This window comes from Anabrus simplex, chromosome 12 (assembly GCF_040414725.1).
Source record: "Anabrus simplex isolate iqAnaSimp1 chromosome 12, ASM4041472v1, whole genome shotgun sequence".
In the NCBI taxonomy this organism is placed as follows: domain Eukaryota; kingdom Metazoa; phylum Arthropoda; class Insecta; order Orthoptera; family Tettigoniidae; genus Anabrus; species Anabrus simplex.
The window spans coordinates 24,495,677-24,513,031 of NC_090276.1; the positions used below are offsets into that span (position 1 = coordinate 24,495,677).

Below are 17,355 nucleotides of genomic sequence, written 5' to 3' on the forward strand. Positions count from 1 at the left end.
GTCCAGATTCTCATCATATTAAATCTATATAAAAATACCTCACTTACCGCGTCACGAGTTTTCGCTATTACTGCTGAGTACAATAATATTTTTCCTAGCTTGAAAATTTTGTGATCCCTTGTGAACAAGCGTGATTGCCAACTCGGGTGAGATCTGTCGCCACACTTGCGTGATTACGGAAAAAGGCCTTAAATTCCTAAACTTCACATTCGGGGAGGAGGCGTTTTGCCTCAGGAATGTTCAATTTTGCTTGCCGGTTAGCAGCAAGATTGCTGAGTAACACGGCGAATCTATTTGTGCGTGTATTTCTCATTCCATTCAGAAGTTAGAAATTTATTTTGGTTTGAGTGGTGCAGTGAAGTTTTTCGTGTGATATTGTAGCATATATCTGGCTTAGGAACATAAACGTATGAAATTGACTAGCGTGGTGCATATTTGTCTTGTGATAGCCTAGGTATGGATACAGAAGTAGTGAAATTCCTTTCTAATGAAGACAACATTATAATCTTTCAGAAAGTGGACTGGCATCCGCAGTTTTAAGTGCAGAGGTCGCTATTGTTGAACTCGCACCTTCGAGTTTCGAATACCAATATAGTTGGTCCGTTATTGGACATCCAGCTAACTCGTTCCTGGTTGCCAGTGTTTTGCCTCAACTGTGCTAAGTTGTTCTCATCAGCTGGTAAATAACACACCTTCCAAGACGCATGGCTAGTGCATACCGTGGAGACTACTGCACAGGCTACTTGGAGCCATCGGCAGTGCCAATGCACTTTGAGAGACTTCGTCTCATTTTCAAAAATTGATGCCTGCCTGGCCATCAGATGATACAGTTGTTTATTCCAATGGGGAACCTGAAATATTTGTCTCGAGTGAGTAAATTTGGTATATAATTTACTCATTCGGGACAAATATTTCAGGTTCCCTATTGGAATAAGCATCTGTATCATTCTAGTTTCGACTCAATCGATTCGACTTGGTCAAAGTTTTTCAAGATAGTGGCCAATGTCATTCTGTTCTGTCGCTGTCTTACATGGCCAAATTTAACTTTCAGTTCATTGTCTTAAGATTATGACCAGAAAATAATATTTTATAACCCACTGCTCTGAAATAAAACATTTCTACTAACATTTGTTTTAGAAAGAGTGTGATCTGCAATAATACAGTACTGGGATATTTTTATTGGCCTCTGTGCATATGTTTTCATGTTTGTTGCTTGGTGTTCTCCACACTATTCATTGCACTCGTTATTTTATAGGCCCCAGCAGAAAAGGTTTTCACATTTATACTCATGTTTATCACACCTTTTAATACTTTCCTTCCATCTTGAGAAATGGTAGATATAGTTTTCACTGTACCCATTGATACACGACGTAAAATGTCTTCATTGCGTTAAGATTATTTTCATGCTTTTTACCCATATTGAACTTAATACTAATAGTTACAATTCTTGTTTTATTTTCCACGCGATTCCATACATAAAAATGTTTGTCTCTAGAAAGACATTTTATTACAATACAACATTAACAGGGACATGTTTCGCTCATTATATTGAGCATCTTCAGCTTAAAAAAAAAAAAAAAATCTCAAGGTTGAGTCTTTACAATAATTAATTTGTTCATCAAAATTGTTTACACTGAGCTCGATAGCTGCAGTCGCTTAAGTGCGGCCAGTATCCAGTATTCGGGAGATACTGGGTTCGAACTCCACTGTTGGCAGCCCTGAAAATGGTTTTTCGTGGTTTCCCATTTTCACACCAGGCAAATGCTGGGGCTGTGCCTTAATTTAGGCCACGGCCGCTTCCTTCCCAGTCCTAGCCCTTTCCTGTCCCGTCGTCGCCGTAAGACCTATCTGTGTCAGTGCGACGTAAAGCCAATACCAACAACAAAATTGTTTACATCAATAAAATATTACCACTAGATAACACATAATTAAAAAGAATTAACAATTAAAATATATCTGTGATGGACTAGACATTGATCACAAAATACTTATATCCAAGACATAGTAATGTTCTAAACAACTGTAAGATTTGGCTAAATATCTCATTAGTTCCCAGTTTTTACTAACACTGTTTAGTGCAGTTATTTTTTGAAGTTTAAATGTCCTATTTGAAATTAATATTAAAGGATTAAACTTGTGATATTTTTCTACTTTGTTGTCCTTTCATTTTATTTGAGAAACCACAATATTATTAAAAGATTGTGCATTGAAGGTTTGTGGTCTACTGGTTACATCATGGTGGTAGTCCTCACCGATTCTCACTTGATTTGAGTCAGCCTATTTTTACACTGATCTGTTTGTTATTAAAGCGTGGTTTAAAGGGACACCAACTAAATGATACTAGTTGTTGGTGTATTGTGTTATTGCAACATTTGTGGATGAATGTGTTTGTAACAAAAGAATATTATGAGTGTGTTGTTTGTAGTAGTTATAAGAAACCACAAGATTTTTGTTGTCCCCTGCAGAAATGTCTTAATGAGGTTTTACTGTATATTCTTATGAGTGCAATCCAAGGCTCCTACAACACTGAAAAATGTGATGATTGATATGTCTTGAATGAATTTTGGGCATTCTTTTACTGATAGGGAAAATAATGTAATGCCTTGTTAATGCTGCAGTGGCAGCAAGAATTTTTTGCGTAATTCTACACACTCTTTCTTTGCAATCATGAACATAATCGCCTACATGAAAAAAGTCTGAAACATAATATCTACGAACTACAAGCAACTGCTGCACTGGAGACTCTGATAAGTTTCAATCTGTGGGGAAACTCACTATTTTCAATTTCTTCTAGTACCTTGTTCATTATGGCTTTGATAATGAGGTATCTGTGTGGACAACTTTCTTCTGAAAATTCTAGAAAGTCGTTTTTCATAGTATGGGTCGTCCTTTGCCTTCTCCAGTTTATAAATACTCCATACAGGAGTAAGCTTCAAACTTACGACTTGTACATGCCACTACTTTGAAATTTTAACAGCTGTTGAAGAGGTTTAAAACAGGGCTGCTGCCATGTTAATTTAACGCAAGTATTAACAATTTGTTAGAGGTAACATTTCTTGAACCAAGCTCGATAGCTGCAGTCGCTTAATTTGCGGCCAGTATCCAGTATTCGGGAGATAGTGGGTTCGAACCCCACTGTCGGCAGCCCTGAAGATGATTTTCCGTGGTTTCCCATTTTCACACCAGGCAAATGCTGGGGCTGTACCTTAAGGCCACGGCTGCTTCTTTCCCACTCCTAGGCCTTTCCTATCCCATCGTCGCTGTAAGACCTATCTGTTACAGGTCATTATCCTCATGGTTACTCCGTATTGAATGATGATATTCACAGCAATTATAATAAGAAGCATTTCTTTTACACCTATTCAATACAAATCACCTTTATTGGTGTTTACACTTTCATGCAATTAATTTCTCTAAGGGACATGTTTCGCTCTTATAAAGAGCATCTTCAGCCTTAATCTTATTCTTAAAATGATGTTCTTGAACAGTCGTAAACACTTCAAAAAATCAGTGGTCAATATCAGAATTACAGTAGTCTAAAAACCAAATTACATTACATGTAAAAAAACAACATTAAGCTATTCTTAAAGGTGTGATAATATGAAGAATTAAAATTATCACATGTTAATTTAAAACTTTGTGTCTGAAACTATTATTGAATCTTCGTCTTAAGAACAGTAGTATATGTCTTTCTATAAAACAGCACCAGGGTGAACACCAATCTTACGGAAAATAAAATGCAACTTATGTGATGTGTGTCCAGAAAATAATGAAGTGTTAAGGAGAGCAAGAACTGGTAAACATCATCAAAGTTAGGAAAACAGCTTATTTAGTCCATGTTCTATGAGATACAGTTTACAGTTTCTACAAGGCGGGATAGAAGACAAGCGAGGAACTGGTAGACCACTGATGTTTTGGCTCTAAAACATCAAAGACTGGACTGGCATGAACAACACCAAACAATTCTTCAAGTTAGGAATGTGCTTTCTCCAGTAGAAGCATAGGTCTGAGGAACATTTTATATTTACTGTAGAAGGGAATCATCCTTTTTACTAGATTTTTCGTATTTCTGTTGAGAATTGTGGTAAATGAAATAATACTAACAGTGTGTATTTCTAATGAAAATGTGTCGGGTATCTGCATGTGTATGTATTAATGATTGTTAATGTAACCACTTTTCTGAGGAAAATTTGCTCTCTTTTTTTCCCCTTAAAAGTAATGCCTTAATTTTGTAATAAATGTTTTTACATGTAAATATGCAAAAACTCAGCAGCTACCCTCTAAAACATACTACAGGTATACGTATCTTTGTTGTTCTACTAAAAGAGAGACATTGACAATGTATATGTATGTTCTTATTCCAGGTTCACCCACATGCTCTGCTGGCATTGCAGCAACGTAAAGAAGACATTAAAAAATTCCTTGCACACGAAGCTGACAAACTGAGGGAAGCTCAGAGTTCACGGGTAAGAGAGAACTTTGATTTAAACTGCTTGTTAATGCTCCTTTTACCTAGTAGATTTACTTACATATCATATGGCTCCCAAGTAAACCCTTCCTCTGCTAATCTCCGATCTGATAGAGATTTGGTACGACGGCGGTCAGTATGAATGTTTTATTCAGCTATACCAAAATTAGATGCTTAGTTGTATATTTAGTACCTGTTTTGGGGTGTCAAAAGTTTGCTTTACAGCACATTGACATTCCAGGACAGTTCCGTACACAGCTCATTGCAGGCCATTAGTGATGGGTAGCTCACTAATGAGTCGTTCAAAATGAACACTTCACTCCTATGAAGTGTGAACTAACCACTCAATCTTAATGAACTGGTAGTTCAAACCCTTCATAGTTCTTACACTTCATATCATTCACAGTTCTCAGTATCATTCACAGTTCTCAAACTTTATATCATTGACAGCTCATTCAATTCATCTGTCGCTCGCTCATTCTCTCTCTTCCCCGCTCTATCTACGTCATTCATTTCGTCCTTCGCTCCCATTCCCATCCTACCTGTCATCTGTGTTATTACACTATTAAAGATATATACGAAGACACTGCTACTCCGACAGAGTAAGCACAGCAGACATGCAAATAAAATGCTTACCTTGTGAATCTGGAAGTAAAAAATGCGTTAATTCCACAGCCGAAAGAGTATCTTCCTTGCAGGTGTGTTTATCTCGGTACACAACACTTAAGTAGTTAAGCAAAATTTCACTTTGGGGAATAGACTAATTAAATATAAATGAACAGACTTCATATCACTTCTTAAGCAAATGTTTAGAGATTTACATTTAAAAACATTATTTGTTCCACTCTTTTCTCAGTCAGGCGATTCCTTCTGTCTGTTATAAGTTCTGTCTTTGTTCGAGAACACTCTTTCACATGGCGTGGAGGTAGCAACAATACACAGTCAAATTTTAGCCAGTTCAAAGAGTGCTGGGTGCACTGACTGCCGTTCAGACCACCACTGAAGTGGATTTCCTTGTCTCTGTAGTAGGGGTTCCTGCAAATATTTATCCACTTCCACTATGGCAGCAGCTCTGGGGTATGAATTATTCTGCAGCCTGGAAACCACCTCATTGAATTCAATCCAGAGACAAGAAGTAGATTCAGCGATTGAAACTGGATTTTTTGCAGTGGCAGTGGATGTGTCTCTCACAGTACCCTATCAGGTTTTTTTTTTGCTTTCTCAGCAGCATTTTTATCAGAAAATCCGTGTAATTTGAACTGGGGGTCCAATAATGTTGCTTCTGCGAAAATTGAATTTTCTTCTATATTTCGAAATCGCCGATATAGCTCCTCCACTAGCTTCTCGGCCATCTGTTTCACATCACCACGAATTTCAGAGTTATTGGCAAATCTGCAACACCATCTTTTCAACGACCGACTGAGGAGTATAACTTTTGACGCAGTAACCAGTCTTTCACTGCTCATTTCCTCAGTACAATCTTTATAAACTTTCAACACTTCGCAGGCTTGTGTTATGCTTGCAATGTCGTCTCTGGTCAAATTTGGAAGATCTGGTTTCCCATTTTCACACCAGGCAAATGCTGGGGCTGTACCTTAATTAAGGCCACGGCCACTTCCTTCAAACTCCTAGGCCTTTCCTATCCCATCGTTGCCATAAGACCTATCTGTGTCGGTGTGGCGTAAAGCCCCTAGCAAAAAAAAAAAAAAAATAAATAAATAAATTGGAAGATCAGGGTAATTTATGGTTATAATTGACATCAGGGAATTCTTGACATCAACTATTCTTTGTAGCATATCAGTGGTTGAATTCCACCTTGTGATAGTATCCTATTTTAACGTTAGGACTTGCTCTTTCAACTGTTTCTGCATCTTATTGAGCTTCATGCTGGCCTGCAAACTACTTTTAAAAAATTCAACAATTTTTTTCACTTTGTTCAAAATGGGTTGAATGTACTGCAACCCATTCTGAACAATCAGATTTAGAGTGTGTGCTAAATAGGGGATGTGTTTCCAGGCTGTAAGTCTTATTGCTGCCACAATATTTTTAGCATTGTCACTAACTACACACATGACTTTTTTTTCAATGCCCCCATTCCAAAGTAACACGTTGCAGTTCTTAGGCGAGGTTTTCTGAAGTATGTCTTTCGTCGTACTTAAAGCACTCTAGGAGGGACGAATCCAGCTTCAGGTCTTTAATATAGTGTGCTGTCACTGATAAGTAGCTCTCATTTTTAAATGAAGTCCACCCATCCATTGTCAATACAACCGCTTCTGCAGACTGAATTTTTGTTTTCACCACTTCCTTCGTCATAGCATATTGTTGTTGTTGTTGTTGTTGGAGAAGTGTGTTGGAAAGGTCTTCCGCACGAGCATTTTATAAGCGTCGTTCAGTTTGCCCTCAAACTTCTGAAAATGTTTGTTCTCAGCTATGCTAAAAGCCAAATAATCTTTCACCACAATCTCCAGGAGTGCGAAATCTATCTCCTGATTCCTTTTGTTAGACAGAGGCTTTGCAAAATACATGGATAGTGTTCCTTGATTCTGAGGACGGATTACTGTTGTTGAAGTGGCATGGCACTGCTGTTCGGTGCTGGCAGTTGATGTCGCTGGGTCTGGATCATCCTGGTTATCTTCTGGAGAAATACCGACAGGTGCAGTACTAGGTGGCGCTAAACGCCTTGCAGATAAAGACACTGTTGGGTGCATTGTGCGAACATGACAAGCAATATTGAATGTATTTCCTCCTTTGTACAAAATTCGCCTCGAACAAAAGTTACATTTAGATTTCCTATCACCTAAATTGGCAAAGAAACCCCAAATTTCCGCGATCGCGAGTTGCTACCCATTGTATAACAGTGAAGAGATAAACAAACTGCTTTCAGGATACAAGAAAGAGGGATTTTGCCTCATATAGTACCAATGGCCCAACATGACAATTTACGTTTTGAATGTCAAGGGTTATTATTCCTGACAAAAATAAAATCAATTAGAAAATTGATGAAAGATTCATCAAGGTAGATAAATAGACATTTATGGCAGTGGTAATCATATTCATTCTATTTCAGATTGAATTTTAAGAGGAAAAAAATGTTATATGATGAATAACGTTGGTATCCCTGGGGTTTTCTACCACAGTACAGCTAAAAAAGTTATCACGTGGCAGATAAAGAATTAAGACAAGCCTAGATTAACTGTATTTCCTTCCTTTATATGAGACAGATTTTCTCTATCTTTTGCTTCTCCCTATTAACCATCATTTAGATGCTGTAAGCATTTAAGCCATTTGGCCCATAATTGCATAGCTCTGCCATCTGTTGGTTATATTAAGTATTATGAAGCGTTATTGAGTGAGTGAGACACTGTGAATGAAGTATCTCCTGAACGGCATACTCGGCATCTTCATCAGGCTTCTTTACTTCATGAACAAAGTACTTCATGTGAACGATTCACAGTAAAGAGTGTGAATGAGTGAAGTAGTTCATACGAATGAACTGGTTCGACCCATTGCTACAGGCAATGTAATGATTTGCTTGATTACCCTACAGCACTTGCCAACACACAGACTGTGTCATAACTCGTGCATCACCAACTGAGTCTTGCCGGAATCACTATTTATATAGGCACGCAGAAGATTCTCGTAGTTTCCACTTTCAGATCGTTCTGGGCACATTCTTTATTTTTATACAACTCCTAGCTTCTTCTAGGAGCTTCCTTATTGTGAGTTTGAACATTTTGCTCATGCTATTATTTTGCTCACTGCAAAATGATTCCCTCCCCCAAAGTTGCTTTACGTCACATCGACACAGATTATGGATCCATTTCAATTTCAGACGAATGCCGTTTGACAATCTTCCTACCAACATTAACATATATATTTTTTAGACTAGATTATGAGATTGACCTACAATTGTTTTAACTTGTTGTTTATAAGATTTACTTATAACTTTTTAATAATGGTATCAAAAACAACTTTTAATGTCACATTTTATTCCAGTCTTATATGATTGATTATTGTAAGACAGTCTTAAATGTAACTATTATTTTTAAAGTTGTTCATAGTGCTGATGATGCCCGTTAAGAATGGCGAAACATGTTCACGATTTTTCATTTATTTATGATCATTTAACCACAATAGTGGTAATTGTAAGTATTGACTAGGTTGACATTAAACAAATATTTTTTTTAAATTATATGTAAACAGATTATGGCGACGATGGTACAGGAAAGAAGTGGCCTTGGCCTTAATTAAGGTACAGCCCCAGCATTTTTCTGGTGTGGAAATAGGAAACCACAGGAAACCATTTTCAGGGCTGCCGACAGTGGGGTTCGAACCCATTATCTCCCGAATACTAGCTGCACTTAAGCGACTGCAGCTATCAAGCTCATTGATGATATTTCTATTGGGTATGATGGCTGTTAAAATTGCTAATGTACACAGTTGGATGTACAGATGTAGGGAGTACTACACAATGCTAGGGTACTGCTGGTAGTTTGTAGATATTTGCTATTGTAAACTCTTCTACTTCCAGTGAGATTGTTAAGAATGTTCATATTGTCACCAGTCTGTCAGTGTTGTCCCTTCTCCCGCCGCCTGAAATCTTCGCCTTCGTTGTCACGATATTATAAAATATCGTCCCCAATAGGTGTCTGCATGTCTGTGTGGACTAATCTGGTGAATCTCTTCTTAATGCATTTTGATGTGGTTTTCACCTTAGTATTGAGCGTTTATAGAGGAAGGTTATGACTAAGGGGGCTGAGCAAAGGCAATTTTGCGTGAAGGAAATAGAGGAAAAAGTGGCCTTCTGAGCATTTATGTTGCTGACACTATCTAAACTATCAATCATAGATTCCTAGAGTAGAACGCAGCCTGGAAGGCGGTTTGAAGAGGGTTGCGCAGTAACATTCGCGCGCTTGTAGTATGACGTGTTTTCCGCTGAGCCAATAGAATCATTTCAGTAAGAGGTGCCTGTTTGTGCAGGTCACGAGTGAATGTTTTGAGTTTTATTTGTAAATATCATAATCAACGAATTTAGAGAACTATTTGCGTGTGTACGATAGATCCAGGAAGAGCAAAAAGACAAGTATTCCGTCGACAGGCGAGGGAAATAGTATTTAAAGTGTATTTGTATTTGGTAAGCATGCAGCAGCAGGCGTTCATAGGCGGAGAAGGTGAGGAACGCCATGTTGCCACGCTTTAAAAGAAGACGGCATTCGCGTGTGGTATCGGCCTGCAAACAGTACAGAGGATATAACAAGCTTCGGAAATAAAAATAATGCAGTGTGCAGGTCGCCAGAGAATAACCCTTAGAGGAAGAAGCCAGTGACGGTCCTCCATGATTTCATTAAAAATGTTCTACGTACAACAATATTTGATATGTATTAAAACGGCGAATATCCTACGGCATTGAAACTGGACCGTCCATTTACCTTCCTTAATATCTCGAAAATTTTCCTCAACACTTTTGCTGGGTTTGATGTTAAAAATTAATTTGAATTTTCAGGAAACTTTTAAGCCCCCCCAAAAAAATATAGGTCCTCGCTTTGGAATTAAAGATATAACTGGATGAAAAAATGTTTACACATACATTCTGTTATGAGTAGCCACATTGACATCACCGCACCTAGTACTTCTGACTCTCGCTGCGCAACGAAACCACTTTCCGGGCTGCGTTCTACTCTAGTATGTGTGGAAACCTTGTTGAATTTAGCTGCAAAAGGAAGGTCATGTTGGTACATATCAGTCTGTAAATGACAACCTTCAGTATGTACTTTTATATTATAGTTCACAGTAAAAGATCAACTTTATAATTAGAACAAACATTCTGAGATTAATTAATCACATACTTTGTATCAATATAAATTGATTCACCACAAATAATCTTGTTAAGGCAAAAATTACCATTTACAGCATATAATTTGCATGAATGGTTTGAGTTATCGTTGTAGTGAAGGAATTGTTTAAATGTCGCTCCAAGTGCTTACGAGCTGCATTGTGTCATCAATTCTACATTTCTTTGTCGTCGTGCGGATCCCATCGCATTGCAATTTTTCTCGTGCTCTGTCCTTCCTTCAGAATGTGAAGCGCAGTCGTATCCGGTGTCTTGGGCCAGCTCACGACTTGTATGGTGTCGATCATTGTCCAGTAACGCAGCAAAAGCATGCACTTCTTCACTGACACTGGGACGACCTGGCCGACGCATGTCTGCCACATTTTGGCGTCCCTCGTTGTAGGCTTTTACCTACTGTGTCACTGTTCTGTAAGGCAGTGGAGATTCCCCCACAAGCCTCTTGAAGACCTTGATGACACTGTCATGCTGTACAACCTCTGGTACATTCAAACTTTATCTTCGTTGTTCCTATTTTGAAAACATCGTGTCAACACTACCTTAGACCGCCAGCTAACATGAGGCTTTGTTCCTCTCACCAGCTCGCATGTGCGTGATGGGAAGGGAGAGTCCATGTGCTCTGAGGTAAGGTAGATATGTAACTAACGTGTGGTATCAGCAACATCATTAGGTTCTGTTGAATGTCGTCTCTTCAGCAGTTAGCCACTATTAAAGTTCCAACCTTTTTATATAAGAAAACATAAAGGTCCAATAATGCTGCCTTCAGAACCCCCTCTTAATCATTACAGGATCAGGTGATGCTTCACCTACTCTAATTCTCTGTGTTCTATTTTCTAGAAATGTAGCCACCCATTCAACTAGTCTTTTGTCTAGTCCAATAGCCCTCATTTTCATCAGTACTCTCCAATGACCTACCCTGTTGAAGGTTTTGAGTTTTGAATTTTTCAATGTCGATGAAAGAAAGGGTGGGTGTGGGACTTGAGCCAGTGTTCCAAAATCGTGAGCGAGTTATGAAACGGTCACAAGCTCTTTGCGTTAGTGGGTACTGTAGGGAATCGAGCAATTCTTGATTACGCAGCTTACAACGGGCTGTGAAGTGAATTGCTCTGGAATGCCACTGCACTGTAATGTTAGTGTTGGAAAATGGGAGTTTGGCATGTTAGTGTACTGTGTGTTTGACCACAGTTGTGAGTAAAAAATGTATCTGGTAGGAAACTCAAATGCGACTGTACTTGTAAATGAATATAAATAAGGGTTGGGCATACAGTAGTTTAATAAAATGTAGGGGATAGTAAACATGCTATCTCTTTATGTAGTAATTTATTACAAAACAAGTTGGTCGTGCGGTTAGCGGTGCACAGCTGTGAGCTTGCATCCGGGAGATGGTGGGTTTGAACCCCACTATTGGCAGCCCTGAAGATTGTTTTCCATGGCTTCCCATTTTCACACCAGGCAAGTGCTGGGACTGTACCTTAATTAAGGCCACGGCTGCTTCCTTCCCACTCCTAGTACTTTTGTACCTCTTCTTAATTGTAAGTCCTATCTGTGTTGATGCGATGTAAAGATAATTGAAAGAACGGAGTAATTTAATTTAAGGACTGAGTAAACTCACCACAATATGTATAGATAACTAGACCTCAGATTTTTAGATGCTAAGATTTTTATTTTAGGTGCCCAAACTAGGTACTCAAATGTAAAAAAATAGGCCCAAAATATATACAAAGTTTAAAAAAATTAGGGAAACATGTTTTTGAACGTATGCCATGTTCCACAAAACAATACCTCACACTCAGGTATATTACCAACTAAACCTTTATTCTTTACCATTGAATTATACAAAAGGACATCGATGGATTCGCGTTCATTTTCAGAACACGAACGGAAAAGTCCAAATAGGGGCGAAAACAATGTGATAAGTTCTCCAGGGTTGATTTTTATCACGTTGGAGAGCTTCAGTATGGTGTATGTCCTCCACAAGCATTTATCACAACTTGGCACCTACGTGGCATGCTCCGTATAAGACGACGGAGGTCACGTTGCATTGTCTTGTCCCATTCTTCAATGAGAGCCTGTTCAAGATCTTTTAGAGTCTGTGGTGGAACAGGACGGTATATGATGCGGTTGAAGTCTGTTGTTTAAAATTGGGATGAAAATACGTAGTCGAATTGGAGGCGATATGGATGAATGTTGGAAAACATCGTAATATGATGAGAAGCGCTAGAAAACATTGGACTCCAGTGACCCTTCTGAGGATTTGTTGCAGTTCTCTGGCAGTTGCTGAATGACGCTGCAACGCACAGATGGTCAGATATCGGTCATCCTGTGGGGTTGTCATGCGTCCACAACCTTGTCCAACTCTCCTTGTGAACTGGCCTGCCTCATTGTAGCGATTCCACAAGGGGTGAATAACTGGCAGAGAGACATTGAGATCCACAGCAACACGACAAAAAGTCCATCCTTCCTGGATCAAAGTGCCAGCCCAATCGACTTGAACCTCGTTAAGATATCTCGTGGGATGTTCTGGTTGACATACAATGTGCTCAAATGATCTCAGTAGTCTGTGTACCTCATGATGACACGGATGTACCGCTATTCACTCTGTTTTGAGGGGTCACCTGACAGTTTAATGTTTGACTACGCCTACCGATGGAATGTCTCTTCGATTTGACATACCGTGAGTAGCTGATTTCTCAAGATATGCTGTACAACCTTTGGAACCCCATCTACCAAATTAACGTTCACATACCAGATGTTACGAAGCATGTTCCCATAATTTTTTGAACTGTGTATTTTAGGTAGTTTGAATCAGACTTATTTTAATAAGCATTTCTCAATTAACAGACCATTTTAATTTTGCTAAATCCATGATAACTCATCAGGGGTAAATAAAAAATAATAAAGATCACCTCTTTGCTGCAAACGTCACAGAATAATTGTACCACCCGATGTGGAGAGCGGAAACACCTGCAACCACTGTTTAAAGACAACTTGGAAGCTGACACTTTCAGAATAATTCACACACTGAACACACAGACATATTAAATAGATCTCGAATGAGTTTTGTTTCCGGCACGTCAATGGACCTTCTGTCCCGCCTCGCAGGACAGAGACTACGGGGATGTTTACCGCAGGAATTTCTTAAGGACTTCCAGCTTGTCTGGTTTACAGCTTCTCACCTTTAAGAGTTCGTTTGAAAAGTATTTCAAGAGTATACTGTTCAAGTTGCTGAGAAAAGAATCTGTGAATATTTCAGTTTCTCAGAATAAATGAAAGATATTTTAAATCGATTTACGGTTTAAAAACTAGGTATTGTAGGAATATGGGCAATAGGTTCTAACGTAATCTTAAGACATTTTTAGGCACTGTAAGACCACCATTTTTAACCTATAAATACCTGAAACATGTAAATATAATGTTAACATTGATGCTATCAAGGCCCATACTTGTGGAAATGATATGGCCTCTTGGGCTTATGCTGTGTCAAGAACAATATGAAACTCTAGATTTCACAGAGAACTTGCTCCGCGTCTTCAGAACAAAAATCTCTACTGTTCACAGGTGGTCTTATATAATAATGAGGGTTTGAATTTAAGGATGCTTTACCGTTGGAGAGCTGTAGTATGCTCGTTCGTCACCAGGAAAAGAAATAAATAGAAACTAATGAAATAAAATAAAATGTGACAAAGGACTCATGGATAGATGAGAACAAAGCAGTTGATTTTAAGTTATCTTTTCAGGAACAAAATAGGTTTTTACCTAAAATCTGAGATCTATAAATAACCATTTTCATTGCAAATTTGCAAGCAGATTTCAGGGAAAATAAGTTGTTATGAATTTCTCTGCGTAATTGTGTATGATTTTGTTTTCATTCTTTCAGACTTCCATGAACAGCAGTGCCATCTGGATGAGTGAATATCAACAGAACTATAATTCTAGCTCTCAGAAGCATGAACATACAGAGAAGATTGTGAGACCTGCATCAGCTTCAATTCTGAAAAAGCCAGTTTGCTGGCGTTATAGTTAAAATGCTATAATCTCCTGCTACAAAAATGTAACCACCGTGCATTAATCTTATGGTTGTGGATGTGCCTATTCTGTTCTAGACTACTGTTGAATTTTCTAACACACGTAGTAGTATACAGTAGAACCTCGATATTTTGAAATCGGTTAATTCAAAATCCCGCCTAATTCGAAGGAGGTCTCGTTCCCGGAAACATGAGATACATTTTTGCATGTTATTTAAATTGTTTAATTCGAAATACGGATAATTTGTAATTCAAAGTACAATGTCGGCCCCATTACCAAAATTTAGACTTTTAATTCGAAACTGCCTTTACATTTTAAAACAGTAGTATGTTACAGAGTAATCTCAACTCGAAATTTATCTGCGTCATAATAGAACACGTGTTCCGGAACGTGGAGTGGTACTGTAGCTTTCCGAATTTACATTCACCTTGGTGGATCTACAGTGCGCTTCGTGATTACTAAGTTGAATGAAATCGGAATTCTTTTGTATTCAAACTTTTAAGGAACGCCGTAATATCACGCAATGGGCAGTGTGCGGGAAAACAGAACCAGCGAACACTGGCGAGGCACCAAACAATATTGTCATTGCCGATGAAACTGCATTACTTTATTTTAATGCGAGCCCAAACGATCATATGGTTTTAAAGGAGAAAGTGCCAGCCAGAGAATCGTACAAATGTGAGGGATGGGGGTCATTGTAGTGCGTTGCAATGCACATGGAAGCGAGAAACTTTATCCCATTGCTTTATCCCCTCGTCATAGGAAAGATCGATAAGCCACAATGTTATGGGCGTCGGGCACTTTCCATGCCAGTAAAAGCATCTAAAAATGCAAACTACACAAATCCAAAAAATAATGCATTTGCACAGGGGAACCAGCATAATATGTCCTAGTCTTTAAATTGTGTGATATTTTTCTTTCGTTGCGTGAGGTTATGTTTGTAAGTTATTTACCCAAGTGCATTATTTGAACATTGTAAATGCACCTTGTTAGATACACGTTGGAAATAGTTTTTTCCCATGGCATTTGAAAAGTTTAAACCGTGAATCGAGGTGATTGCATGTATTAATGAGCCTTAGAATACTTTGTGACGCGGCAAGTGTTTACATTTCTGAAGTACAAGTGCCATGGCGGGAAATCGTACAAGGATAGTCATAGGAAAGTTCAATTTTAAGGACATCGGGCACTTTCTGTGTAAATACAAGGCATCTAAAATGCTTACAGTATAGTAATTCAATGAATAAAGTACTTGCACATGGGAGCCAGCATAGATTTCTCGTCTTAGAATCGTGCTTTTTTTTTTTCTTTCTTTCATTGCGTGAGATTATGTTTGCCAGTGAGATATCCAACTGCATCATTTTGAATACTGTAAATGCACCTTCTTGGATACATTTTGGAAATAGTTCTTTTCTCATGGCATTTGAAAGGTATAAACTGTGAATGAAGGTTAACTGCACGCAGTAACGGGCCTTAGAATATTTTGTAACACAGCGAGGGTTGGTACTTCTGAATTGCGAATTGGTGGTTAATTCAAAATCACGTAAACCGAAGTCCGATTTTTGAGTCCCAACGACTTTGAATTAAGGAGGTTTTACTGTATACAGTAGAGCTTTTTTTCGGAATACCTGAAGCCATCTCTGTTTCAGTTTTGATTCATTTATAACTGTTAGATGTCCGACTCGTTGGCTGAATGGTCAGCGTACTGGCCTTCAGTTCAGAGGGTCCTGGGTTCGATTCCCGGCAGGGTCAGGAATTTTAACCATCATTGGTTAATTTCTGTGGCGCGGGTGCTGGGTGTACGTGCTGTCTTCATTATCATTTCATCCTCATCACGCCGCGCAGGTCGCTTACAGGAGTCAAATCAAAAGACGTGCACCTGGCGAGCCAAACGTGTCCTCGGACACTCCCGGCACTAAAAACCATACGCCATTTCATTCCAACTGTTAGGTTTTGTCTGCCAAAACATTTTCTGATTCAGAAATGTATAAACTATCTAAAAAAAACAAATGGTAACAGTAATATACCTGATTAAAATAGATTGTTGATTCTTTCTAACTGCAGGTCATAGTCTTCATGGTAAACTCCAGTTTTGGTCGATTTCGTGCTCGTCGGAGATGATCTCCCGGAAAGTTGTTCCAATATGGTTTCCACATTGACCAACCTGAATGTGTAAAATATCCCTCATATTGGTGATTTGGTTCTTGCTTTCAAAACCTCAACTTCTCCACACGCTTCCCTCAGACCAAGATCATCTCTGACGAGCATGCCGGGCTGAGTGGTTCAGACGGTTAATGATAATATACAGTCGAACATCAATATCTCGAACCTCTATTACTCAAATTTCCAGTATCTCGAAGTAACTTCAATTTCCCGGCCCTTTGTCCTATTCTTCATGTGTATTTATCTCTGTTAGTCGAAATTTGGTTACATGAATTTCTCGATTTCTCGAAGCAAACATTTCCTCCCTTGAAGCAAAAAATACTCTAACTCGAATTTTGTACAACATTAACTGTGCAGTACAGCATTTGTGGTTTGTGAGGAAGAGTTAACAAGTAAAGGAAGGGTTACAGTGTTACTGGGAGCTAATATGACTGGAACCAAAAACCTAAAACATCTAGTGATAAGAAAATCGGCGAAGCCTCGTGTTTCTTCCTGTGAATTAATTACCAGTCACATACAAAAGCAACCCCGTAAGTTGTGGATGACAAGATCCATTTACGAATCTTGGCTGCATGGTATTGACGAGGAGTTTCAACGTCCCTCTCGTAGAAAACTGCCCTGATCATCTCGAGGCTCATTCAGGAGTTAAAGGCAGTGCACGTGGTTTTCTTGCCACTGAACGTAACATCCAAATTACAGCGCATGGACCAAGCCAAATTGTTGATACTTCATTCGTTCCCGGATTTTCCGTTTTCCCGTGTTGTACTTTTTTTTTTTTTTTTTTTTTTCTCCCATGGTCCCTCGAAAAATGGAGAATCGAGGTTCCACTGTACTTTTGAGTGGTCATGAGCAT

At 38.7% G+C, this 17,355-nt stretch overlaps 1 protein-coding gene across 2 annotated transcripts in view; it reads left to right on the top strand.

Annotated features, from left to right (window-relative positions):
* LOC136884226 (uncharacterized) overlaps positions 1-16,166 on the top strand; it is a 36,926-nt gene extending 20,760 nt beyond the window's left edge. For both annotated transcript variants that reach the window (XM_068229778.1, XM_067156286.2), the window contains exons 6-7: positions 4,365-4,466; positions 14,194-16,166. In XM_068229778.1, coding sequence (XP_068085879.1) covers positions 4,365-4,466; positions 14,194-14,340 — 249 coding nt within the window. In that variant the 3' untranslated portion in view covers positions 14,341-16,166. The remainder of the gene's footprint in view (positions 1-4,364; positions 4,467-14,193) is intronic.
* The last annotated feature ends 1,189 nt before the right edge of the window (positions 16,167-17,355 follow it).